At 49.6% G+C, this 27,362-nt stretch overlaps 1 protein-coding gene across 2 annotated transcripts in view; it reads left to right on the forward strand.

Annotated features, from left to right (window-relative positions):
* Window positions 1-26,627, forward strand: part of SSH2 (slingshot protein phosphatase 2) — a 103,031-nt gene extending 76,404 nt beyond the window's left edge. For both annotated transcript variants that reach the window (XM_054847268.1, XM_054847267.1), the window contains 10 exons: window positions 2,266-2,334; window positions 3,113-3,178; window positions 4,359-4,553; window positions 6,368-6,461; window positions 6,576-6,704; window positions 9,547-9,593; window positions 11,060-11,206; window positions 13,575-13,775; window positions 18,069-18,912; window positions 20,217-26,627. In XM_054847268.1, coding sequence (XP_054703243.1) covers window positions 2,266-2,334; window positions 3,113-3,178; window positions 4,359-4,553; window positions 6,368-6,461; window positions 6,576-6,704; window positions 9,547-9,593; window positions 11,060-11,206; window positions 13,575-13,775; window positions 18,069-18,912; window positions 20,217-22,205 — 3,781 coding nt within the window. In that variant the 3' untranslated portion in view covers window positions 22,206-26,627. The remainder of the gene's footprint in view (window positions 1-2,265; window positions 2,335-3,112; window positions 3,179-4,358; window positions 4,554-6,367; window positions 6,462-6,575; window positions 6,705-9,546; window positions 9,594-11,059; window positions 11,207-13,574; window positions 13,776-18,068; window positions 18,913-20,216) is intronic.
* Window positions 26,628-27,362: the final 735 nt, after the last annotated feature.

Consider the following 27,362-nt stretch of genomic DNA (forward strand, 5'->3'; position numbering starts at 1 on the left):
GCAACAGCGCAGGTCAGCATTTCCTCCGTTCCACTGAGCCTCCGGCTTGTGTGAGGACGTTAAGTACCCTTAAGTGTCTCTGAACGGTGAGGTCCCTAAGCCCCACATCTGCACACCAGAGACAGGGACAACTGGCATGCAAAGAAAGAAGAAGCTGCAATTAGAGAAGCTGGACATCAGGGTTCAGGAGAGCAGCTAATAAGAAAGTGACTGTCAGGCAGCCCCTTGCCAAGGTCAGTGCACAAAGGGCCTGATGGGAATGTCAGGGTTGCTGATGGCAGATCTTACACAGCATGTGCTCTCCCCAGACATCAGTATGTCATCAGGGTTTAGTGCTTTTGCTTCATTCATTTAAATTGCTGCTGACCTCTCCAAAAGGCTGCAGAATGTGGCTGGGAAACAGCTTTTGCTGCTGGAGTGTCTGTTAGCCAGGAGGCAGCACCCCCAGCAGCTTCACGGGTAGAAGCTTTAAGTTTAGAAAGGGACACTGGGCACTTTGGCGAGGGCATGGAGGCACATGGCTCTTTCAAAGGGTTGTAAGTAACTCTTGGCCTATGCAAGGGAAGAAAAACCTGGGCATTCAAACCATTTTGGAAGGTTTCATACACATGCTTAGTTCTAGCACAACTGCTGCAGGAATGAGTCTTATTGACCCTAGTCAGTAGAAATTACGTTCAGGTAGTTAGCAGGGTCACTCAAAAAGCTTTTTGAACTGTTTGGCTAAGAAATGGCCTTCCAGACAGGCCGCTGATCACAACAGCCACCGTGCTTAATTTCAAGTGGCTTGATTTGGATGCTTAGCTCAAGTGATGCCTGCTAAAAAGGGGACCAGCTTGATGCTGCCGCTGGCTCCTGGCTCCCTTCCTGTGCACGTGTGCACAGCTGTAGCTCAGAGATGCTCCTGCAGTAGGGCCAGAATAACTTGTCCTTGCACAGGTTGCTGTGAGCTTGGAGCTTGCTATTGGCTATATACCAGCACAGCCACCTTTGATAACTGAGAGCTTACTGGTATTCAGTCTCTAACAACATAGCAAGGTCATTTTGGCTTTCTGCTAGAGTTACTTAGGTTCTGGATGGTCAGTCTGATATGCCCTCCCCTAGCCCACTTGGTATTTATAACTCAATGTAGACTTGTTGCTATGGTCTCTGATAAGCACTTGCTGAACAGTATCACTAAAAATACCCTGGCCACCTTGGGAAGCCTTTTAAAAACGTATCTTTCCATGAGCTCATCTCATGTTGTCAACAGAAATAGCTGCGTGCCGCAGCGTCTCCTTGTGCTGGGCACCAGTCGCTCCGAGGCATGTGCGTGTACAGGGCTTCATGTATGCTGACCCTCTGAAGCCTTGAGTCTCACCCTCTTCCCCCACTTCTTCTGAGCTGCAGAGACTGTGGGGCTGTTAGGGCTTGTGGAAATTTGAGAGCAGCTGATGCAAAGCATAAGAACAGGAGACAGTTGAATCTGATTCTTCAAGATGCTGCTTTGATTATGGACCAATTTTACAGCTGTATGAGATTCAGCTTTTCTGTTTGACAACCTGGAGCAGGTTGTGTTGGAGTTCCCCTGCCCTCACCTTTTTTCCATTGCTTGACTTCTGTTTTTAACTTGACATTTTGCTCAGCCTTACAGAAAGCAGGTGATCATGAGGGCAAAGAGGTCAAAGCAGCTGAGAGAGGAGTGGGTTTGCCAAGAGGTGTCTGTCTTGGCTGGCTGTTATGCTCATCCTTGAGGTGTGGGAGGGAGAAGAAGGGGCAGGAGTCAACAGCAGGTGATAGGCTGTGATTGCTAATCGACTGTGCTGCCAGTCACCCGGCTATTACACTAGACTGATCCCAGTTCCCAGCAGCTGTGGCTGAGGGACAAACAAGAAAACAAAGCTATGGATTGCAAAATCAGAGCTAGAACCAAGCCACTTGAGTCTGAGAGGGACTAATCTGTAAAGAAAGCCTTGAGCTTCCTGGAGACCATGAGCCCCCTCTGACCTTCCACACAAAGCTTGCTGCTTCTGAATTGTATTTGCTCTTCTCCTGGGCGTATGTTAACCCTTTAAGCTTGCTTGAAAGAGTACTGCTGTACCCCATATCTGGTTAATGATCCTTGTCAGACACTTGTAGAGCAACACTGGCTCTGTTTGTCCCTGAAGCAACGTTGGGATTTATTTTTTTTTTTTCTAATGAGTGCAAACATCTGCAACCATTGCTGTGAAATTAGAATAACAGCATGGTGCTGTAGTAGATGGGCTGACCTTCTCTTTCTTACTACAGTAGCACATGTACAATGGGCTTGGTGCTGCCGCTGTGGAGTGACACCTTGATCCACCTGGACGGGGATGGGTGAGTGTCTTTTGTACGTTCTAGGTCTATAGCAGAGGGTCTCCGTGTGTTAGCTTACAGCACGGTATGTGGAGAAGGATTCAAATGACTGCAGAGCCCTCACAGGTCCGGCAGACCTCCTGCTGTTGATCTGTATCGGGTTAGTAGGCTCAAAGGCCCTAAATCACAGTGGTTGTGGCAGGGAACACCAATAATTGACTTACCTGTGAATAAACACGCACTGAGACAGTGGCTCGTGTGTGTATTTAAGCTGGAGTAAAGGAGCTTTTACTGGTGAGTGGGTGTGTAGTGAAAGCTCCTTAAAGGGATCCTATTATGTGTTCCTCCATCACGCTTGCAGCAGACAGCGTTCGGCTGAACATAAAATAAGAATGATGTTTCTCTGCCAAGCAGACACCTGACTTGCAGACTCCTGTTTGTGCCAGTTACAAAAGCTGTCTGGTGCAGTGCGTGGAATGACTTTTCTTTCCTTGGTAGCTGCCCCGGGATCACTTTAGCTGGACTCTGTTGCTCCCAGCTGTGGCACTGAATTTGTGTTGCCAAGGTAAACAGCACAGCCCAGCACTGTCCCACTGTCTTAGTTTCATTCCCGAACAGCAGCTGCTTTAAAAAGTTCTTAGAGCTTTTAGTGTGCTATTTTGATCTGTTTGCTAGCTGAACTCAGCAGTGTATGCATAGGGCTACTCCTTTGCTTTCTAATGTGCTACAAACTATCAGTTATTAACTGAAAAGTTGCTTTTGGGACACATTTTTACTGTGCCTCTTTTCCTCTCTCCAGAGGGTTCAGCGTATCAACAGATAACAGGGTTCATATATTCAAGCCAGTGTCTGTACAGGCAATGTGGTAAGTACTTACTATAATCTGTCCCAGTGATCCTTTTTCCAAGGTGTTTTAGCTGCTTGAGCTTTTAAAAAGCAGGTGCTGCTTTGCATTATTGGTATCTTGAGACCTACTTGAGCAGCCAGAAGTTTCCTTCAGAGATAGGGAATGAAGTTTGATACCAAAGAAAAAAACATGCGAGTGTTGGTATATAGCAGTGAGTTTATAATAGTGCTGCAGCCACACCTCTGCCTCGGCTGGGGGCAGGAAGTAGTCCTAGGAAGTAGGGTAATTTTCCTTGCAAAGGGCTTCTGCTTTGAATCTCTCCAAAGCAGAATTTCTTTGAGCATGTGTTTGAAATACTTTATTATTATTAGTCATAAATAAGGAAATACACTCTGTGCATATTTTAAGAGGCTCTGTCTCCAGTGAGACACGTTCATTGTGATAGTAAGAAGGAGAGAGAAGCTGCCTGCATTTTTCTTTCCTTTTAGGGTGGCTCATGTAAGAATGTAGTGGCCATGAAAGTATTTCTGGCTCAAGCTTCTTTGCATTGCAGAAATACATTGCCTGTCAGGGTGTCATGCTACTATGTCACCCCAGTGATTTTGACCTGGATCCTTCTGATCCCAGTCAAAGATTTAAAACAAGCTAAAAATAGGAGAGAGGGATTTGTTTCCCAGCAGCAGCTGAAGAAAATTCTGACATCCCTTGTGCAGTGAGAGAGAGCAGACACCTAAACACCTCAGTAAAGTCAAGTCCTAAGCCCTTGGTTGTGCAGCTCTCCATGTCTCGTTCCTGGGTGTCCCTGCCCTGCACGGAGGGGAGCTGATGGCACAGTAGGAACTGTCAGAGCACCCTGTCATGGTCACAAACTGTGCATCTTACTTAGGGCTTAAGTAGTTGTAGCAGTTCTTGGAGCCAGAGACACAGGTGCCTCTGCCCTCTGAGTTGTGGGCATCTTTGCTGCTATCCGGGCTTGTCTTGGCATACTTCAGTTAAGACGTGCAAGCTCTTGCAGCGTGTGGTTATCCACACCCTTGCAGGACAACCTCCTGCTTGGTGCCAAGGGCTCTTGTAGTTAGCACTGGGGCTTGTACCAACTGATGGGACATGAGCAGCATCCTGGATCTGGCTGCTGTTTTGTGCTCAATACCAGCCTGAGGAAGAAATTATAATCCTGCAAGTATTTTTTCCTTTCTAGGTCTGCTCTGCAGAGTTTACATAAAGCTTGTGAGGTGGCACGGAGCAACAATTACTACCCAGGGAGCCTTTTCCTCACGTGGGTCAGTTACTATGAGAGCCATATCAACTCCGACCAGTCGTCAGTCAATGAGTGGAACGCCATGCAAGATGTCCAGTCCCACCGGCCGGACTCGCCTGCTCTCTTCACAGATGTGTAAGTTGGTCTAGCTCTGCTGAGCCAAAGTGTTTGGCTGTCAAGCACTGCAGTCTCCAAATGCGCAGACAGTTTCCACCAGAGATTATTCTTAATTAGGTATTAATGAGGAGAGGTGTCCTGTTCAGATAATAAGCGGACCCCTGGTTAGGTAAACACCAGCACTGGAAGTTTAGCCCTCCTGGGGCTCACTTGCATCTCCTCCAGCCTCTGTTTTCACTCTAGTTGTTTACCTTGGCCTTTAGGCTCGCAGATCTTTGCTTCTGCAAGGTCAGTCCCGCGTTACTAGTGAGAGAGCGTGTGGTATAGTCTCGTACCTAGGCCTTCCTCTTGGCTAGTTTTGTCATCTGGTTTCCAGGCCTGGTGTCTCCTGGAAGGAATAGGTTTCTCTAGACTTTGCTCTTATGCCAGCGCGTGTCTGAGCACATGTTGAGAGTAACATGGTCTTTTTTTACTTACTTCATTTTGCTGTAAAGTGAGGTGTTTATGTATGGACTTCTGAGACTGTGAGCTCAGAAGCATCCTCGTAGGCATCCATCTGACACACCTAAGAATGGGGACAAAGAGCAATGTGGTTTTTCAGGGTTCTGAGGAGCTCTGCAAGTGTGGAACAGGACAGTGTATAGGTCCCAGGCTGTCTTCAGCTAAATGCTCATGATACATGGTCCAAAACAGTGGCTGTGGTAGATAAGGAGACAGTTTGGAAAGGCAAAATTTATAGTCTCTATCAACATTCAAGGTTTACAAACCCTGTAATTGGTAATTGCTGATGGTACTGATACCATATAACCTCAAAGGTAGTCTGTGTCCAGATGTGATGCCAAGGAAGAGGGCTTCGTTGCCTGGTTTGTAGTGGAAGAAATGACTTCATTAGCCCCAGCTGCTTTCCCAGTGTAACTGTGCCATTGGTTAATTTATGCTCTCGGATATTTCCTGTTGTTGGAGTTCAGTGAGTGAATAATAATGCTAAGCAGTTGTTCAGCTGTGAACAAGTCTTCACACTTGACTGTTTTTTAACGTACAAGGAGGGTGGCTGAAAAGTTTTGGCAGGCTGTCAGATTAATATTCTCTTGTAGCTTTTCATATATAAATTTTATGTAACCCACCCTTTCCCTGGTGGCAGCAGCTGAATGATTCCCTGAGGACACTTAGCATTCTCTGAAATAACGCATGAGGCCAAAAGGACCAGGAACTTTCATGATTTTTATTTGTGAACCACCAGTTGGGCACTCGTAAAGCAGAGAAGTGCCTGTGCAGTCACCATCCTGGCAGCCTTCCAGAGAAACAGGAAGGTGGTGCGAGATGTTACTGCTGGGTCCCTTCTAAAGATGATGGGCGAGACAGTTCTGTGCTCCTGCCCTGTTGCAACTTCCCCTGGTGTTAGGCTATTTTTGCAGCTGGTGATAAGGCCCCTGGCAGCAGAGGCTGGAGGAATGCACAGAGGCTTAGCTGCCCTCGTCTCTCCATGTAAGGAACTTTGGAGCTCTTACCTTTCCAAGAAAGGTAGGGGGAGGCTTAGATATTGCTCCAGAGAGTATAATGCAGCCTTCCCAATTTAAATTTTACCAAATACCAGAGGTTCTCTGGATGACTACAATGGATTAGGAGCATTCAGTTGGTCTCTTTCATATACAACTGGGAATCTAAACTGGGCTTTACAGTCACCTGAATTCCCTCCAGCTGAGGACGTGCTGGGGGAAGTAGTGCGAGTATCTGAGACTCTGCAGAGTATCCAGTCTATGCAGTACCTGTTTAAAAAGTGCCATGAGTCCAGTTTGTTTCCTCTCCTGGTGACTGTTGCTTTCTTCTGATAGCCCAACTGAGCGGGAACGCACAGAACGGCTAATTAAGACCAAGTTAAGAGAGATCATGATGCAGAAAGATTTGGAGAACATCACATCAAAAGAGGTGAGTGGCGAGCACTGGAAGTGCTGTTGTGCAAACTAGAGAGCTCTCTATGCCATGAGAAAGGCCAGAACAAAAACTTCACATGGCTTCCTTGTGTTCCTCCTCCCTACCCAGATACGCACTGAGCTGGAGATGCAGATGGTGTGTAACTTGCGGGAGTTCAAAGAGTTCATTGACAATGAAATGATAGTGATCCTTGGGCAGATGGACAGCCCCACACAGATATTTGATCATGTCTTTTTGGTAAGTCTAACAGTGAATTCAAGAGTAAACATGCCTAACACTTCTCACTATGTCTTGGTTGATGCAAGGGCCTTTGGAGGAACTTAAAGGAACTCTGAAGGACAGATTGGCTGATCCTTGGGTCACATACTCTTAAGCAAGTCACTAGTGCTATTGAACAAGAGCAGCCTGGCTTCTTGGCTGTACTAAACTTTAGACCCTGCCAGTAGAGGATGGAAGGGAAAAAGTTTTAATTCTAACTACTTTTCAGGGCTTTTCCATTGATGTAAGACCAGTTTTGTAGCTTTAACTGTCCAGGGTACCCACAGGTCAAGTTCTTGGAGTACATGTGTGTTTGGGAAGGGCATAACTACAGCAAAGAGGGAGAGGAGCTGTTGGGGAGAGCTGTGTAACATTCAGGTGGAATGACACTCTTGTAACATGGAAAGCTCTGAGTTCGTGTGATCTAGGAGGAACAGAGGAGCTTAACAAAGAATCCTGGAGATAAGTCACTTAAGGAAACATAAACACTTCACCTTTTAATGTTTTGCTTGCTAAGTTGCCTTTCATTGCTGCTGGGGCCTGTCTAATTACTGCACGTCCTTCTGGTGAGTCAGCGCTCCACTGGATTTCCCAGCCCTAAAGCAACGGACACAGGTTTGGTTGGGCTGTCTAGTCTATGACTTTAAACAAAGCCATTCCTCTTGGACCAGCTCGTCTTTCCAAATGAAGAGGGCCTCTCGCAGTCTCCTGAAGCTTAGTGCCATGGCTCAGAAGGGATGGCGTATGTTCATGTGAGCGCTCCCAAGAAATTGTGGTGTAGAGCCAGGAAACTTAAAGTACCTACGATATAATGGATTTATTTTTTCTGCAGGCTATGTATTGTCCGGAGAGGGAGACCTGTTACAGGCTTAGAGTGCTACTGAGAAGCAGTACAGGCAGTTCAGTCCGCTGCAGGGCTTGGAGTCTTGGCTCTGAGTGCATTTAATGGAGCAAGACCTTTAAAATAAGGCTTGCAGGCAGCACCAAGAAGAGGAGCTGTGGCTAATGTGTGGAATAGAAGTATTTGCAAAGCAGCTCTCTGCGGTGAGGAGCAGTGCTGCTGGGGCTGGGCAGCAGCTTCACTCAGGAGCGTGTATACTGCAAGGTGAAGTCATGCAGTGAGGTCTCTGGAAGGCATGGAGCTGTTTCCTTCCAGGTGGAGGCAAGAGCCCTGTGGGATCCCACTTAGTGTGAAAATAACTAAGCAGGAAATAAGAGACCTGATGATGTTGGTGATTGTGGATGAAACAACAGGAGAAAAGGCTTTCACCACTGCAGCATTGTTCTCCATACCTGTGGAAACTGGTGGTTCCCAGGCCTGAATTAATTTATTCTTCCTTGGCCAGAAAGAGAACATGAAGCTACCTTAAGTCTGGGGGGCTAGACTAAATACATCAGGGGTCAAACTATGTTTGTTGGCAGACACTGAATAGCAAGAGCCCCCATAGCCCTCCTTCAGATTGTGCACAGCTCTGGACTTTGCTGGGATTGACCTGACCCAGGGCAGTGGATTCTGTTGAAATCTGGGCTACCATGGCACGTAATGTTTGCCCCTTTATTCTGCTTGAAATTCAGAGTCCCATTTGTGCTGAGCCCTTGAACGGTGTCCTCGTTATGATGATTTCTCTTAGGAAGTAGTTCAGTTTGGGAAGAACCAGCTGCTTTTTGTTTATTGTATTCCTGAAGTGTCAAGACAAGGCAGCAGACTTGTCCCCAGTAGCTACCAGAATAGTAACGCAGCCCTTTCCTGTGCGTGTACACCTAGATGCAGGCTGTGAGCGCTCAGGACTTTTCTGCAAGTGCTGTCATGGGCACAAATGCCTGCCTGTGAGTCAGAGCTCTTGGAGCTCCCCCATTTCAGACGCGGGGTGCTTATGCACGCTTTCTGGGGCAAGCAGCAACCCATCCTCTGGGTGGACACTGCTTCTTCTGCAAGACTGGCAGGTTCTCGCTTTCAGGCTGACAGGGTTTGCAGGCAGGCAGTGGGTATGCTCCACGGGCTGGCTTGCCCTGGCTATGCCTCTCCTGGCCCTGGGGCGATGTGGAAGCCTGTGCTGTGAGAGCAGCCATGAGCAGTGCTGTTCTGGTGGTGGTAGTGCTGCCTGGCTCCCTCTTGCCTACTCCTTCATCTGAACTGTCTTTCTATTTAGGAGTTATCTTAGGGCAGGGAAGCAGATAGCTTGTGCACCTTAAATTTTGAAGGAAGCTTTTGAGTGGCTTTGTCCTCGGTCAGGGTTTGTGTGTTTGAGCAGGAAGCAAGCAGCTTGGAGGCCCTGTGTGTGCAGCAGAGAAGAGGATTAGCTACCCAGGGTTAAATGTGTTTATTTCTCTGCTCAAACAGGCTTTGAATGTGGGGAGAAGAGGTGTAACCCAAGTGAGCTGACAGGGTTGCTGCCTTTGATGTGTGAGATGGGTGTTTCATGTATAAAGAGCACCTGGATGTTTAAGTGCAGGCAGTCTCTCTTCTGTGGGGTAGAGCTGGTAGTAGCCTCCAGGGAAAGGGTGGAGTGGTCTCTTCTTTGCTGAGGTTGATTTGTCAGCGGTTTGCAGGAAGTGCCAGTGTATGGTGCTGGGCTCCTGCTTTGCAGAGCTACTTGTTGCTTCAGAATAGATCTGGTTAATGGGGCGAGATAAGGTGCTGAACATGAGCCCTGTTACCACTTTTCTGTGTAGCCGTTTACTCTAAAGACCCCCGATCTCCAACACTTGGCTGGCCAGCTTCCCTCTCCAAATCACTGGTGACAGTCCCTCCTTCCTCCATCAGTTCTCTGGCCGTGCTTTCCTTCTGGCTGATGTGTCCCTTTGCATGTTTTTCCTGCAGGGCTCGGAATGGAATGCCTCCAATTTGGAAGACTTGCAGAACAGAGGGTAAGTAGCTTCAGGCCATCAGCTTAAAAGCAAGAGCCTGGCCTCAACACTTGTCTATGCAACAAACTCTATTCCATACCTGCTGTGTAACCTGAGTCTTACTAAAGGGTTTGCAGATCTGAACAAGATCTTGCTTCCTCCAAACTCCATGTCCCACAAACAGGCACCTAAAGTTAAAGAATCTCTTTCCCTGACCTTGACTGACATCCCCTTGGCAAACAAAGGAAGCCAGCAATGTCATAGCTGTAAGCAGCAAAAAGCTACAATTACTTAAATGGATGCTGCGTAGTTGGCTCTGCGCCCTCTGCTCCAGCCCGTCGTTCTAGACTGAGGTCTCACGATTACAGACACGCTTTGGAGTCTGGACCTCCGGACTGCGGCAGGAAGGAAAAGATATAAAAGAGCATTTGTTGCTTTGAGTGGGGCCCAGTAGGAAGTCAAGTCCTGTAGCTCTTAGGCTTAGCACTGATGGGTTCTTCTGTCTCCTGCCCTTTCTACATTTCAGGCTTAAGCTTAGTGTGTCCTTTCTCTAAGCCAGGTGGATCTAAGGACCAAGATTTTGCCATTAAACCATTATTTGCAGGTTTGGCTTGTTTGTGCCAATCCAGTGGAAAAAAACTAATCACTCAGCTGAATTGAGTTGATAGCATACTTCTGTACCTTGGAGAATCAGCCTGACAAAATTGACTCTCCTGATTCAGCTCAGGGTCTGCTGCAGTTTCCTGGGTCAGACAGGTCCTATTTGACTGCCAGCGATCTCATACCTGCTAGGGAAAGGGGATGTCGCTCCCTTATAGTGCTCTTGTTCTGTCTGATATCCCAGCATGAGTGCAGTTCATGAGCATCTTACAAGTAACCCTCAGGGCTAAAAATACTGGATGTGGTGTACATAAATACCATATGCTTTCTCTAGCAGTTTCTTTTCCAGAAAATTTAGGGATAAGAAATAAATCCTCCTCAGTGGCTCATTGTCTGTTACATCTCTCTGTAGTTATTTTATGCATTTGTTTAACTATAGTGTTGCTCATAAGCTTATGCCTCCAATTTTCCTGTGTTGGTGGTGCAGCAGGAGGAGAGATTCACAAAAGGGGCTTTGGGAAAGTGTCCAAACACTAATTGAACAGGAGCTCCTGTGACACAAGTGTGGTAACACTTAGAATAGAGAGATGGTGGGCAAACAGCGTGACCTGACATACTGTACAGGAAGTTTCTATCCAGTATGGAGGGAAGCCCTTTTATCAGAGGCTAGGCTCTAAATTGCTCAGCAAAACCTTTTGTCTGCGTTAGCCGCTGCTTCCTTGCATTAAGTCCTGGTTTCCAAGGAGGTATGTTCAAGACCACAACTTCAAATGCTTTGAGTTTTACTACTCACAAAGCAAGGCTGTTGTGTAGCAGCTGTGATATCTCTCTGAACTTGCTGTGTCCTGCACACTCTGCATTTTTATCTGCTGCCTGTTTCCATGCAGGGTGCGGTATATTTTGAATGTGACTAGAGAAATAGATAACTTCTTCCCTGGGCTCTTCGAATACCATAACATTCGGGTATATGATGAAGAAGCAACAGATCTTCTGGCTTATTGGAATGACACCTACAAATTCATCTCCAAGGCAAAGTAAGTCTTTTCAGAACAGAACACACACATTTAGAAGATGTATACTAAGCATTTTATATTTTCCTACTGATTTTCTTAACTATTTTTCCTCCTTGCCTGCCTAGGATCAAAGCATTTTCATTTTGTAGTTTTTGTCTAAGCATTAGAGTTGCCTTCCACAAATTTTCATTCTTGCGGGTACTTGTACAAGGAGCAGGTAGGACTAGCAAGGGGTTTCTGCCCGGTTGCAGTCCAGGCAAACAGTCGAGGAGACCGTTCCTGTACTAGAGAGCTAACAGTTTGCCTGCTGCTCAGGAAATGCAATGGATCTGCAGAGGTGCTTCTGGGAGGAAAGGGCAGTAACAAATCGAGCAGGGCTTAACAAAAGTAAGAAGCAAAACCTTATAAGCCAAACACAAACATAAGCTGTTCCCTGCATTGTGAGGTTGTAAGATGAGGCCCGCAGTCTGGAAATCATTTCTTGTAGTGTAATGCTCCAGAGCAAACTCTTCCCTTTAACAGGAGTAAATGCCTACGTAGGTCTCTGAGCTGTCAGTTACAGTGAGTAATCTGATAGCGGGTGCTGAAAGTAGGGCCTTTTTACTGCAAAGAACTGCATCCCAGTTACATGAGCTGTCTCCAGTTAATTCAGCAGCCTTCTTAAGGGAAAACTGGTCAGAAAGCAGATTGGCATATGTTGCCTTTAAAGTATTATTTCCATTATAGAAGTCTGTCATCTCTTAACCATAGCTGGTGCTTGCAATTTCTCATAGCCTTTAAAAGCTGACTGATTTGAGTATGGCTCAAGACTTACTTTATTTAAGATGGTTTCTTTAAAAGGCATCACCATATTCCCTTAAGTATTGATTTTGAATTGTCGTCATCCTCAGAAGTATTCTCCTGCCCAGAATATTTCCCGTTGGTGTTTAAATAATTGGGCCTCAGTACCGTATATGAGGTGATGTAAGTTAATAATCTTCCAAATTGGGGTGATTACCCCCTTCTTTGCCCTGTCTGCTTGTTGTGTTTGGGGTTTCTTTTAATCACCAAGAGCATTGCAATGTTTTGACTTAATTTGATTTGATGCAAAGTTGAGAAAGTCCTAGAGCAGTCTAAAGGCTACTGTAGCCCCAAACAGTGCAGACATCTCTGAGTGTCTGGGGAGTGTGGGTGCAGGTACAGGCACAGACAGCTGTGAGCAGCTGAGATCGGAGCTTGTCGAGGCACATGCTCTGTGGCCTCCTGGTTTGTCCTGTGGGAACTTCACGTGGCTGGCAATCCAGAAAACCTACTGCTTAAAGGAGAAAATTAAAAGTGCCAAACCCAAGCGCTCTCAGCCTGCTCCGTGCCAATGCTGCCCAGCGCACAGAGTTCGCAGAGAAGGGCTGTAGCCTTCCTCCTCGTATTTCATGGCAGACAAATGTTTTTTAATTCCTTGGAGCAGAGTGCTGGCTGCCCTTTCAGGCTCTGTACCAGCCTCACCAAGCAGAGTAGCTGCTTATTGCATTCAAAGGCACTGTTTGCTTTGCCTTCAATATGAAAAAATAGATTAAAGCCGAGGGATCTTCCGTCTGATTGCAGCAGGGCACTGCACTGCAGCCATCATTTGAGGTCTCTGCCTCCAGCCATGAGGAGGTCATCTTTTCCACTCGCTTCCATTTGGACAGGTACTGAGGTGAAGGACTGTTATAAACAGAGCAGGGATAGTCCTAAGAACTGGTGGTATCAAAAAAAAAAAAAGAAAAAAAATCTGCCAGGTTGGTCCATAGGGCTTTTGGCTGGATTTACAGGTACTAGTGTCTCAAGAGATGAGGGATAGGAAGGATTTCAAACACCTGACTAAAGCAATGTTGGTCTTGTCCAGCCAATTACCAAACCCAATAATATGCCATCAAAAGTTTGCAATAGAAGAAGATCCTGTGGTAGAGGCTGTCCAGAACCGCTCAGTATCTTCAGGGGTGTGTTTGTAGACTGTGACGCCACGTTTGTGTGATAGATGCCCTTTTTGTTTGCCATACTGCTTGATACCAGTGGGCCATCTGGGCTGAGTTGAAGGATGCCATGTTAGTCTTTAGCAGTCTTCATAAATCTCTGCAAACAAATGATGTTTGTTCGCTTTGCGATAAAAGCTTCTGTCCTGGTTTCAGCTTCAGAAGAGCTGTTGTAACAAAATCTGTTAAGAATATTAAGACCTTGTTCTTCACTTTCTTTGTGTGTCTTGCTCCAGTTTGTAAATTGGATTATCAGATCACATCCCAGACTTCAACTGTGGTCACAGTGTTGAAAATGTGTTTGATAATGCTCTGGTAAAGAACTTGCTATTTTCATAAGCTTCTCAGAAGCTATGTTTTCTATTTAATGATCCTCTTTTGTCTTTCTCCTGCTTCAGGAAAAATGGTTCGAAGTGCCTGGTGCACTGCAAGATGGGAGTGAGCCGCTCGGCATCCACGGTGATTGCCTACGCCATGAAGGAGTACGGCTGGAACCTGGACAGGGCTTACGACTACGTGAAGGAACGCCGCACTGTCACGAAGCCCAACCCCAGCTTTATGCGGCAGCTGGAGGAGTACCAAGGGATCCTGCTGGCCAGGTGAGTGGAAGGAATGACCCTGATTACCCATGTTAAGGCACAACACTTAAATGATTGACTCCATTATTTTAATTAGAACTTCCATCACTGCATGATGTAAGCTTGTGATTGTCTTGGGGAAGATAGCGCTCTCTTTTCATGGGTTATCTCGGCTGAGCCTGGGAAAATGGGTGTAATAAAGAGCTTTTAGGAGGCTGTTTGGCTTCTAAGATGGCTGTTTTTTGGAGAGTAGCATCCCGTGAACTGCCATCCAAATGCAGCATTCAGAGCTGTGCAGACTCCAGCAGAGATAAGTGATGTCCCTATTGCTTGTAACATCACTTGGCAGGGAACTCGCTTTGTCTCCATCTCAGCCTTACAGTTCCTGTTGAACATGCCCCTCTTCAGCAGCTGGTCTGGTTTTATTTAGATCCCTTCAGTAAGTGTTGGTGTTAGGGGAGGGGACAGGATGTTCTGTGCGTTGCAACAGAGGTGTTTATTCCTGCATGGAGTCCTGAGGCTGGTCTGGAGCTGGGCCTGGGTATGGGCAAGTGTGTTGTAATCCCAAGCCTATCACCTGATTAGCAAAAAGACATAAATATTGCATGTTGCTGAGAAATTCACTTGTAAGCTGTGTTAAGCAATGTCTTCACGTGATCAGCTGGAAGGAGGTAGTGATACTCTGCATTTCACCAGATTACGGTATTTTGCTTAGGATCCTGCTGTGCTTTGCCAGGGAGCAGGTCTGAAGCAAGCAGAATTACCCAAGCTGAGCCTCCTGCCACAGGAGGTGGCTCTTAGTGTGTTTTGACCAAAGTAATTATTTCATAGCTTCTTAGTGCTGTTGAAAGGAGCCTGCCTTCTGTGGTTCTTTACAGCGGCTCAGGTACTTGTGCTCTCCTTAGAGCAATGCTTCTCACCTCTGTCTCCTGCTTGGTTTTGTCCCTTTGGGTCTGTCCTATCCACTTCCCTTTTTCTGTGCTGATGACTTACTGTTCCTCCTTTGCTCTCCACCTGCTCCCAGCAGTCTGGCTATCTCCGCTGCTGGGCCAGGTCTGGATTCCTGATTTTTACACCAAATCCCTGATGTAAGCTCCTTTTGTCACTGAAGTGTGCTTCCTCTTTCCCTCTCTGCACAGATAGGCAACCTGAGGGCTCCTCCCAGCTCATTCCCTGATCAGGTGCACCCACGGGATCTTTGTCTTCCACCTCTTCCCATGCCTGCTTTGTTCTCCCCCTGCTCCCCAAATGTTGACTGTCATAATGACCCTCTTTGTCTCTGAAAAAGCAGCCAAGTGGTATCAAGTCTCAGGATAGATCACAGTGGAATAGATATTTTAAGAAATTGCGCTCTTCTGGACTGAAATCCTTTGAGACAGACACCACACCTGCCTTTGGTGCCTCATGTAACACCAAACGTGCTGCTGGCACCAGTTAACTTAGCTTAACTCTAACTAGAGTTAACTCTAGCTTAACTCTGAGCTAGAGGTGACCTGACCAGTGTGGTGTGATATGTACCATTGGGCAGACTGGGAAATTAGATCTCACTGGGGTAGACTGGATGGAGGAAAAGCTTTTCAGATGGGAAAAATCACACCAATGTCCTTTGCAACAGGTTGGTGAACACCTGGGCCCAGGAGCCCTGGGCTGGTAGCATCTGGTATATCACATCTTCAAGTCCTCAGCCCTGCAGTTGGTTTAGGTAATCTGTCAGTCTGGTAGTTAGTGGCACACCTGCAAAGCCACCCTGTATAAGCATTTTGGTTAAGGATATTTTTTCCCTGTCTTCCAGTAATCTGTTTTTCAGGAGGTAAATCTTTCTTGCTGCCATCATTTATACGGTGTGTGGCTCCCCTCCCACTTAAGCACGCCACTGCTCCTGACCTACACTGCAAGTCCCCATACAATGGCACGAACAGGATTATTCGTGAGGCTTTAAAAATGCAAGAGCAGTGCATTACATCTGTGTGTGCAGGACTAAAAAGCCTGCAGTAAGCGAAGCTTCACTGAAGCAAGGAATGGCCTCTCTGCACTGCAGAAATGGTCTCTCTTTATGCGGTCCCTTTCTCAGCTCCAAACTGCTTTTCCTCCTCTTTCTTCTTTGTGTTATTTAGCTTTGCCCTCTGGCTGCCTTGTTTATTGCTGTGGTATTCTAGGACAGGTAAAAAAAACAAAAACAAAAAAACAACAGATTCATGTGACTGCTCCGATTTCAGAGGGAAGGTATGTGAGGGCAGCCATGTGCTCGCTCACACTATCTAGTTACGGTTTTGTGTTGGGGTTATAGCAACTGGGATATGTTTTCCAGCTGTAAAATGAAAATCCCCTGCCTGCTTTTAGTCACAACAAGTGTGTTTTGCTCTTTGGGACTGTCATACTTCCTGGGGTTAAACTGTCCCCTCCCTCTGGTGATAGACACAGAAAGGCTGAGCCAGCCCTGTTTCTTTTATTAGTTATAGGTAAATTAACAGGAAAATTTGGGATCCCCTATGCCTTCTGCAACTTGTGAATCAACAGCAATAGTTTTATACCGGAGCCTGGAGAGCTGGCTGCAGTGTGGTGGGAGGTGGGGGGGGCTCCTGGTCCAAGGCTGGTGTGGACACAAGCTGGTCAGCCCTGGTGCTGCCCCCAGACCTTGTGCCATGCCCATGCTTGCTGCTGTGGGCTGTTCTCACCAGTGCTGGGAATGCTGCCCGGGAGGGTGAGGAGGTGGCTGTGGGCTCTCGGAAGGGACGTGGGCTCCTGTTCTCTGACCCTGCTTTTAGCACCTCTTGCAGGTCGTAAGACTGGAGGAAGTGTGAGATTAAAAGTTAATAAATACACTTCTCCCAGTGGTTGTTGACATCCGTTTTGGTTCTCAGATCGAGGTTGTGCTAGGCAAGTTCAGTTTGTTCATGGACAAGGGTAATTTTGACTTTCAAAATCAGATGTGCAGCAGAGTATGAGATTTGACCACTGAAGCACCAGGGTGGGAAGTGCCCTCAGATATCATCAACAACTTCTCCCGAGGTTACACGAGCAGACACACAGGAAATCTTTGGCATCCCACACAGAGCCTCAGCAACAACCTGCCTTACGGACAAACCTGATTCTGCTGCCAGAGCCAAACTTTGCTCCAAAATTCATTAGAGACAGAGCACGTGCATCCAAGAGCAATGTCCTTTGGCCTCTAGCCTTGACCCTCCTCTCCTTTGAAAGGACCTGATTCTGCCCTGTGCCATACATTAAGGTTGTAGCTAATTATGGGGTTAGAAAGCTAAATCTGTGATGGATTATTTTCCTTAGCTGTTGGCCTACCCACAACTAAAGTGGTACACTGTAATTAGTTCAACAGGATCTGTTAACTACCTTACTGCACCCAATGGATGTGTCTGGGAGTGCCTGCTCACACTAGCAAGGGACTGGAGAGGTTCTGCAAGGTCTCTGGCAGATCCAAGGACCTTTCTGTGGTATCTGCTCTCCTCCTAGGGGCAAACGGTGGAAGCACAGCCCTGTGGCCGTGGTCACTCAGCAAAGCCCTTGCAGGCATGGCTACCTGGTGTGGTTTCGCTGCGAGAAGTTGCCTGCTTTGCTCTCTGTAACCCCGGGGGCACGGGCTGGGGTTTTTGGCAGGTGGAGATAAGGAAGGTGGTGCAATGCTGCTGGCAGTTGCTTGGCTTTGTGACTGCTCAGACGTTCCTAAAGGGGCTTTCCAAGAGCTGGAGAACTCTTGAGCTTCCTTCCTGTGAAAGGCAGGTGGTGTTTTGGACTGCTTGTTGACTGCTGAGGATATCTTCTGTGTTTTACACACACCCACACCCACATCCACTCACCCCATCCTACCCTACCCTCTTGGTTACCAGAACCCAGTATTGATCACTGAAGCTGTTCAAACAAGGAGCTACAAGGGAAATTGGACTTGATTCAGCGTCCGCCATCCACTCACATCCAGGACTAGGGACCCTCTCTCTTCTGGCCATTGCTCACTTGCTAGCAAATGGAAGAGTACTTGCTGGCTGAGAAAGGACCAAATTCTGCAGTCAGTTAAACATTGCATTTGTTGAGGAGACTGATAAAATACTGCTGGAGAATATGTGTGTGTGGAGCAGAATGGTGCTGTAGGATTTAGCTACTGGAAAGTGGCTTGTTATTGGATCAACTTCTCCAGCAGCAGGTTTGGCCCTGAACTGTTTAGGTGAAGCTGCAGTTTTGGTCAATGACTTTAGTATTTGGCACAATTTTTCATGTAGGTTGCATCGTCTTACAACAAGGTGAGTCTGGCCCTGGTATGTGAAAACACTACTCAATGTTTTCATTTGCTTTTCTCCCTCATAGCAAACAGCGGCATAATAAACTGTGGCGCTCGCACTCGGACAGTGACCTCTCAGACCATCACGAGCCCATCTGCAAGTCTGGGCTGGAGCTGAACAAGAAGGAGATCACCACCTCAGCCGACCAGATCTCAGAGGCCAAGACCAATGACAACCAGCAGCCAATGTCTCCCATCTACTCAGCTGAGCTGGACAGGGAGCAGCAGCTCCCAGAGGATGCAAACATGCTCGAGGAGATGTGTGGGAAGGAGAGAAGGATCCACCTAGAGTTTACATGTCGAGACTTCCATGCTGAGCAGATGGAGGACAAGCTGAACCTGAACAATATCAATGGCTGTACGGCAGGATGTTGTGTAGACTCTGTCCCCCCTGATAACTGCCACGCTTCTGAGGCCTTAATGCAACTCCAGCACCCCTTGGAAATAACAGAGTTTCCTGATTTGACAGTGGATGATCTAGAAAAAGATGCCCTTAAGCCTGATATGAACGTGCACTTGGTTCCCATGGAAGAATTCACTTCGTGCTTAAAAGACTTTCCCCAATCCCCAAACCAAAATTCACCGAGTCTCCAACAGAATCCCCAGCCTGAAGTGACAGACCTCAGTACAGACAGGATAGATTTCTTTAGCGCTTTGGAGAAATTCGTGGAGCTATCCCAGGAGAGCCGGTCACGCACCTGCTCCCATTCCAGGACAGAGGAGCAAGGGAGTGGAAGGAACGGGGTGTCCAGGGTGCCCGTGCTGGAAGTGCTGCCTGTTGCAGATGGGGGAGCAGATGCTCGAAGAAACAGCTCTGGAAACTCTCCTCAAGCATCGGATGACTCTTCCACAGATGAAGAACAGCAAAAGGTTAAAATAACTTGCTCGTTTTTGTAGGAACTGCTGCTCAAACTATCTGTGGGTAGTTCTCTTGTTGTGAGGTTGCCGTGGACAGGGGATTTTCTAGTCCTGGCTTTCACTGAACAGGGTAGCTGTTTGGGGAGGGATTGCTAGATGCTTCCCCTTTTCTTCACTTTTAGATACTTACCCTTTTTTGCGCTTTTTCCTTAAACATCTCTTTGCTGGCAGTGGCAGGGTACTGGCTGAGTCGACCTTGACCTGACTTGCTGTGCTGTTCTCATGAGAAACTTATTTTTGAATTTTGCATCAGGAGGGCAGATAGGTGGGACTTGACTCACTAACGCAGCTGAACCCTGAACAGCCGAGGCCAGCCAGCATCCCAAACCTGCACCGATAATTTATCTGACTTGAGAAATCCACCAAAGATAGGGACAAAACTGACACCTTTCCCTGTTTGGGAAGCACCAGCATTGGGATAGTAAATCAAGGCAGATGTAGGGCTTCCACTGCTGGAGGAAGAGAATGAGCCTGTCTGGGCTTGGGGTGATGGGATCAGGCACGTCATGGCTCACTTCTCTCTCCTGGGTAGAGAGATGTTCCTGACAAAATTTAGTAACCTCTGAATTGAGGTACCTTTCTCTTATAATTGCTTTCCACCCTCCAGGGCGCTCTCAGGGATTGATGATGTCCGGGGCCATCATTTTCTGGGAACCTCTGTTATTTAAATTCCACGCTGCATTGCTTGAATCTTTTCCATCTCCATGTGAGGCAATAAGACTCTTCCAAATATAATAGGCCAACGCTGTCTCCAGTGATTTGGCAGAAAGAGCATCTGTGCGGATGGGGGAGTCTCTCTGGCCATTTTCCTCCAGGAAACCAGAGCATTTCAGCACTCAGTCATTCTTTATGCTGTACTTCTGTTTGCTCCTGTACATGAGCAGAATCTTTCATGTTTTCATTTCAAAACTGCACTTTCACTAGCATTAGGATTTTTTTGTTAACTGGACTTTATTTAAAAAAAAAAAAAAAAAAAAACCTAAATTTCCTTTGGAATTCGTGGCAATTAAATAAAGTTCTTAAATGTCACTCTAGGTGAAAATCCAGCCTGAAATATGTTAAATGTAGTCCCAGAGACAATATTGCTTCTACGTTAGTGATCACAGCACTTGCAATCTGTCCCTACACGCTGGCGTGTGCGCTTTTTGTTCCTTTGGGGACGTGCACCCCCCATTTCCTTCAAGCCCATTTCCTTCCATTTGCTCTATGTCAGCACAGCTGATCCATTTTGTAATTCTTCGGTTTCTGTGTTGCAGGAGGTCCCTGAGCTGCCTAGTGCAGGCCATCTCAAGAGATCCCACTCGGAAAATGCCATTTCTGTGAAGGAAATTGTCACAGAGATCGAGTCAATCAACCAGGGAGCAGGACCTGCCCAGCAGAAGGAGGGCTCAGCCAACCTCTCCCAGACACCAAAGAGGAACACGGTGCATGACCTGCCTGTGGAGGCAATTTGGGCATCGGAAAGGGTGGAACAGAGCGAAGGAGCCTGTGCTGGACAGCAGGAGAAGGAGAAAGACCCTCTGCAAGCTGAGCAAGAAGCTGCCCCCTCCCTGCAGCTGTCTTCTGGTAAATCAGACCTGGAGGAAAGCAGCCCTGGGGGAGAGCAGCAAGACCCTCGCGGCTCCATCAACCCTGAGCCCAAGTGGTGCCCCGGCTCCGTCCGGCGAGCCACCCTGGAGTTCGAGGAGCGCTTGAGACAGGAGCAAGAGCACCAGCACACGTCCCCGGTCTGCATCTTACCAACCCGCAAGAACTCCAGGAATGATTCTCCTGCTGCCGAGCTCCTTCCGCGAGGGAAGAGCGAGGAGCCGCCCCCGGAGCTGGCTCTGGAGGCCGACAAGGTGCAGGGTCCAGGCGCTGAGGAGCTACTGCTGCGTCCTGGGACAGAGCTGCCTGCAGGCAGACACCTGCCTGCGCCCCTCGCCTCCTCCGCACAGGAGTCCCTGCCTGCAGAGCCCAGCCCGGGGCAGGAGGAAACGACACAAGAGTGCAGGACAGTGGTCTCATTTGATGGGACGGAGGAGCCATCTCTGCCCTCCCTCCTCCCGAAGAGAATTGAAATCATTGAATACACTCCCACGGTCAAGTCTGCAGAGCACCCCAATGCAAGCTGTGAGCAGGGCGGGCTGGCCACAGCCGTCCCGTCTTTAGATGAAAACTTGAACCCTTCATTGTGCTCGGAGAAGGCGCCAACCTGTCTCAGAGCTCTGACGCTGGTAAATCTCTCACTGCCGGAGCACGCGGTACAGAAGCAGGCCACCTTCACTGTGGGCAGCCCCAGCGAGGAAGGTGATGGGTTATCTGTTCACCTCGGTGCTGCTTCCCCCTCTGCCCAGGTGACCTCTACGCCTTCGGCCAGTCTAGATCGCTCTTCCTGCCCCTATGTAATTCACCTGGAAGGCGTCACTGAGCAGAGCACGGGTACAGACGATGAGCTGGTCACGCCATGTGGCGTTGAGGGAGATGCGACTCTCCCATTCAGGGACAGACTTGAGCCTCTCTGCAGAGAGGGTGCCGGCACCTTGAGGCAGCTGAGCGACAAGGACTTCACCAGCCAACGTGCTGAAAACATGGACCTTCTGGACATTTCTTTCCTGTGCTACGGCCTCCCCCACAGCTCCAGCAGCCACAGCATGGAGGAGCGTAGCAACAGCCCCGGGCTGGTCAAGCAGCGAGCGAAGGAAATAGAGGCTCGGATCCGGCACGCAGGACTCACCACACCCTCCCACATGAAACGCTCGGCATCCTTGGCCAAACTGGACTGCCTGGACCTCTCCAAGGACGACTTATCCGAGAGGGAGTTGGCCTCTTCCAACGCCAACCCGGTGCTTCTCACCTGCGTTGCCCTCGGTCGAGGCTTTCGCGGGGGGAGGTTGGAGAGGGGCTCGGAAAGCACGTGCGGAAAGCATCGCCTTTCCTCCCCAGAGCCCGCTAAGCATTTTGTGGAACAGCTCAGAACAGCCGAGTGCATTGCCCAGAGCAAGCCAGTGGAGAGGCCGCTAGCTCAGTACGCCAAAGAGTGCGGCTCCAGCCAGCAGAGTTTGTTTTCCAGCGCGGATCCGACGTGGACTAGCTCCGAGGAGGGTCCTCCGCTGCTCCAGGTGCAGGTCCTGGACTCCTTGTCTCCAGCTCAAGGTCTGGCTGTTGCACCCCGGCAGCAGCACGGGAGAACTCACCCTCTGAGGAGGCTCAAAAAGACCAATGATAAAAAGCGGACAACCAATCCCCTCTACAATACTATGTGATCCTGAGCCCTCGGCTGTGATTTCTTATTGAGAACCCATGGTGTTGCGTTCACACAAGGGGCAGGTGTAATATAAGGAACATGCACTTTATTGGTTAATTTTATATATATATTGTCATTTTACTGTTCCTGGCGCATGTAGGTGTGGGTTGGTTCTTCTGTGTGTGACTCTGACTGCAGGACTGTTTGGGTTTTTTTTAAGTTTTTTAACTCAGATAACCTCAAATGTTCTTTTTTTTTTGTTTGTTTTAAAAGAACACGTTTATCATGCAAAAATTGATGTTGGCTTGCTTTGGCAAGGTGGAGTTTTGCTTAGAACCAGATCCTAGTTCCTAACTTGAATTTTCCCCATGCCTTGAAATGGTGCTGGGCAGTTGTTGGGGTGAGAGCCCCCATAAATGTGAAGGTTGTGCCAAGGTCCCTTTGTTTGACCTTTCTTATATTTCTGCAAACTGGAACTCCACGATGCTGGCAGATCACTCACAAAGCTGCTTCAGGACGAACCCCCGGCTCGGTTCTGCTGGTGCATCCCCAAAAGGATTACACGGGGGTAAATCCTCCTGACGGACGGGCTCTGAAAACCCCGAGCAGCCTGGCACGGAGATCAGTGTTCACCTCCTGGTGTGGGTCCTGCGGAGCCCTCTGTTTCGTGGTGAGGTGGAGCAGAGCCCCCTCCATGAGCTGCCGCGCTCGCCTTTCCTCGGCTGTCCCAGACCAGCGGGTGAGAGGAGGAGAAGCCTGCAAAGCCACAGTGTTCTTTTAAAACAAATGCCTCGTTAGGGTTTTAACCCTCCCATTACTTGAATACGGCTGTGGGCCTTCCAAGTTCATGGCCATATCATCTGTCCTTTGCCCTCCTGCTGCCTCCCCTCCACCTGAAAGCCATTTTTGTCTCATGCTGCCTGAGTTTTCCTCTCCTCTGCCATGCTCAGAGGCATTTCTGGTCACTCCCAAACCTAGAGGCTGTTAGAATTGTTACACAACATGTTGCCCCTACTGAATGCAAAGCTTTGTCCTCTCTGCTGTCACTCCTAACACTCAACCTGGAGGGAATATCTTTTCTGGAAGTTTTTTTCTTTTTTTCCAGTTGGTGGTTTTGGGGTTTTTTTGCCTAAATTGTATATATGGTATTTATATAGAATTTTTTTTGTTGTTTCTATGTTTGGGGGTTTTTTTTTAAAAAAAAAAAGGGCAAGACTGCATTCTGTAAACTGGAACAAACACAAAACCACCTTACTCAAACTCAGTGCTGTTCATTGTAATCTGCACAGAAATGGGAGTGGATTTGACATTGTAAGCTGTCTTCCCTTTCCGAAAGCGAGCCTCGATGCCAGCCTTTGCCAAATGTGTCCCTTCTCCTCCAGTCCTTCGTGAACCCCCGTTACCCACTGCAGTAGGGGGACTGTGTATCTGCCCGTCTCCCCTCTGCTTGAAGCTGGGTTTCTGAAGTGCCAGTCAGACACGGAAAGCCATCGGCCACTCCGAGCCATTCTGCAGGTTCTTGCTTCCCTGGAGGACCTGCATTTGAAGGGTCTGCTCCGACTTTCAGCAAATTATTTTACGGTTCCTGAGCAGTTTGGTTAAATCAAAGCTCCTCATTTCCAGCCGTGCATATCAGCAAATTGTATGTGTGCTGTAGGAGCAGAGAGAAAGGCACTTGGCCGTGGTGGGAGAGCTCTGGGTCCTGTCTGCTGTCCCGTGGCAGGTCTGTGGCAGAAGAGCGTGTCTGAGCTGGTGCTTGGCTCTGGCCCAGTCCTGCCCTGCAGGGAGGAGCGAAGCGGAGAGAAGATGCAGAATGGCTCCAGCTGCCGAAAGCCCAACACGGAGAGGACGTGGTGTGGGAGGAGCAGCAGACAAGGCCGTGCCTAGAAAGCAGCGTTGATGCTGCAGAGCCTTGCAGGCTCTGATGGGACAAGCTCATCCTGAGCTGGAGAGGAGCGTGCGGCACCAAAGCACTGCAGAGTATTGGGAAGCAGCACGCATCTGCCCTGGGGAAGGGGTGTCCGTAACCCCCCAGCTTGCCCGCAGCAGAGGGTAATCCCACCTCGCCGCCCTCCTCTAGCTCCCAGGGATCCTGCTGCGCTGCCTTGCAGAGCCCGCAGCCTGGGCACGGGGCTGTCAGCGTGTCTGTCCTCCAGCACCAACGTGCGCTTTGTCCCCTTCCCAGGAGCCCGAGCTCTGCTGGGGGTGTCACCTGTGCTAGCTGCAGGCTGGAGCACAGCCCGAAGCAGCCCAGCAGGGCCCTGTCTTGGGTCAAATAGCACATCATCCTGGGCTGTTTCAGTCACTAGACCTGGCCTGGGAGGCCAGATACTTCTTTGGGACGCTGAAAGACATGTGGCCTCTGCTAGCCAGCTCCAGCTGGCTTCGGAGCTGGGCAGGCAGTGTGGAAAGGCCAAGTGGCTCATGTCATCTTGTGAAGGACAATTTCAGTCCTTGCCTCCCCCACAAACCTCACCAGATCCCGCTGCCCACCATTCCTCACCCCAAGAACGTGTCTGCCTGCCCCTCCGTGGGCAGAAGGGACAGGGTGCCACCGAGCCTGCCCTGGGTTGGAGGGAACGTGCTTGGCTGGCAACGTGTCCTGGTGACAAGGATCTGCTTGGGAGGGGAAAGCCCTGTGCATGGTTTGTTCCCTTGAGAAGGGAGGAGGAGGAACGGGATTGGATTTCTTTGCCCAGCTTGATCTCAGGAGAAATGCCCTGTAGGAAGGCTCTTCCATGCAGAGCAGAAATGCTGCTTCCTTCAAGGCTCTGCTGCTGTCAGGGTGCTTCAGCTGGGGGGAGCAGCAAAGAGGCAAAGGTGCTCACAGGGAGGTGCTTTGCTGTCCCCTTGTCCTCTGCTCCAGCCCAGCACAACTGTGGTTTTTCTCTGGGAAGCCTGTGGACAGGTGGAGGGAGTTGGGGAAGGTGGTTGTCTTGCAGAGTTATGAAGGCCTTGGAGGTCTGGAGGCTCTGACCTGGACGGCAGCGAGGGGAACGGGCTGGAGAGACGTGTGGCATGCAGTGCTCTGGGAGCCCTGGGTCCTCCTTGGCCAGCGTCTGGGCAATGAAGCCACCAAGCCCCTGGTGTTAGAACTCTCTGCCTGGGAAGAGTTGTCCTTTCTCCATGCTGTGGCTCATGGGTGGGTGGTGGTTCGCTCCTGGTTCCTGTGGCTGCCCCACAAGAGCTTCTAGCGACCTGCTGAGCTCTGCGGGGAGCAGCACCTTCCCCGGATGGGAAGGGGCAGCACCTCCAGAGCGCTCGGCAGCTGACCGGCCTCGCTGATAGAGGGGGTTTAGCAGAAACGTGTTGTTTTAAGGGCATTTTTGTACAAAGCAACTGTTCTTTTGGTCTCTTGCAAAGCCCTCTTGGAGGACGCTTTATTGTTTACATTGACTCCTGTACAATATCTCAGCCATCGCCTCCCTCCTTGCCCGCCCCATCTCCGGCTGTACTGTAACGTGTGAGCCTTGCACAAACGGATAGCGTGTGCGTGAAACTGGTTTTTACACTGCGTTCTGTTGCACTCGATGGTGTGTGTGCGTGTGTGCGTGTGTCCGGTCTGCTTGAGAAGTTGTGACCTGTACAAATCTCTCCACTTTTGGCCCTTTCCTGGGGGCGTGATCCCAGCGGGTGACAGGAGGGTCAGGAGACGATGCCACTTCTGTCTCACTTGGATGGTAAATGGGGCAGGGATTAGCTCCATGTCCCTCTGCCAGCGAAGGCCTGGTGGAAGATGTCCCACCCCAGCTCTGGCTGCTCTGGGGACCTCCTGGGAGGAGCGAGGCGCTGGGAATTGGCATGGGCACCGAGGCGCTGCACCTGCCTGGGGCCTCGGAGAGCTCTCCCAGCCTGGTGGCAGGAGGAAGCCATACCCGCCGCAGGTCCCCTGCTCCTGTCATGGTGCGTCCTGCCTTAATCTGGTTCTAGCTCCGTGCAGACCCCCACGCTTCTCCCTAAGGGAGGGACCCCCCCGAGCCCTTGCTGGCGTGGGCCAGAGGCAGGTGCTGGCACAGGAGGGACCAGGCTGGGCAGAGGGCTCTCGGTCACCCTCCGGCAGTGCCCCCAGAGGTGCTAACAGCCCACTTGCGCTGCAGACATCTCTGTTGGCACAAAAGAAGGTGCCAGTGCCTTTTATTTTCCTTTATGAAGATGTGACATCCATGCGCTGGTCTGTAGGGATTGCCCCGGGACCGGGCAGTCCGGCCACACCGTGTGCTGGAGCACAAGCCCTCGGGGACGGCTGGTGGTGGAGTTGCCAACTGGGGAGGGGAGCGCTTCTGTCTGCCCCTCCTGGATCTTCCTTGGTGGCTGGGATCGTCCCCTTCCCCCTAAAGACTTTATGACCGATGTGCTCAGCTGTTTTTAAATGTGAACTTGTGCACTGATGTGCAGATTCAATGTTCTTGTTACTGAATGAATAAAGTTTTATTTTGAAGATGACATGGGCGTGCTGCCTCCTGTTTGGGATCGGGGCTGCTGTCGGGGCACGGGGCAGCAGGGGGGTCTGGGGAGCCAGAGCGGGGCTGTTCACTCGTGTGCCCTGCCAGAAGCGTAGATGGACCATCCGGTCCCAAGCGACCTCCTGTGCAGGGGCCGAGGAGCCGTGTGCCCAAGCAGATGCTCTCCCAGCTCGTGCTGCGGTTGCAGGGAAGATGCTGGGAGATGCGTATGGAAAAGTGTCGGGATGCTTTGGGTGCCCTCACCGCACTGCTGCAGGCAGAGGAGCTGCGGGGAGGAGCCTGGGGTTTAAGCTCCAAGGGGGATGCAAGGTTTTAGCTGGGCCCTGGGCCAGACCCGCCATGGCCCACCCAGGAGCTGAGCCAAATCCATGCACTGAATAACCGCAGCGCAAGTGGATCTCTGTTGGAAACGGCCCGTCTCGGGTGAGTTGGTTTTGCTCCATCATGTCCCCTGTCATGGCAAGCAAGCATGGTGCAAAGGTCTCTGCCACCTGGCCTGCCTGGCTGGGGGGAGCAGCAGGGTTGTGGCAAGGGGGTACGGAGCCAAATCCCCCAGAGCTCAGCCTCACCATTCTTGCATGAAGCTTCTGCTCGGCCAGGGCTGAGTGGGCACCAGGGGTGCGTGGCTGGGGCTGGCAGTGGCCCCGGGGTGCCTGTCCCTCCCCACTCCCCCCAAGCATCGCCTGGGGAAAGGCTTCCCGGGGCCTTTTCTC

The sequence above is a fragment of the Grus americana genome, chromosome 19, assembly GCF_028858705.1.
Source record: "Grus americana isolate bGruAme1 chromosome 19, bGruAme1.mat, whole genome shotgun sequence".
Classification (NCBI taxonomy): domain Eukaryota; kingdom Metazoa; phylum Chordata; class Aves; order Gruiformes; family Gruidae; genus Grus; species Grus americana.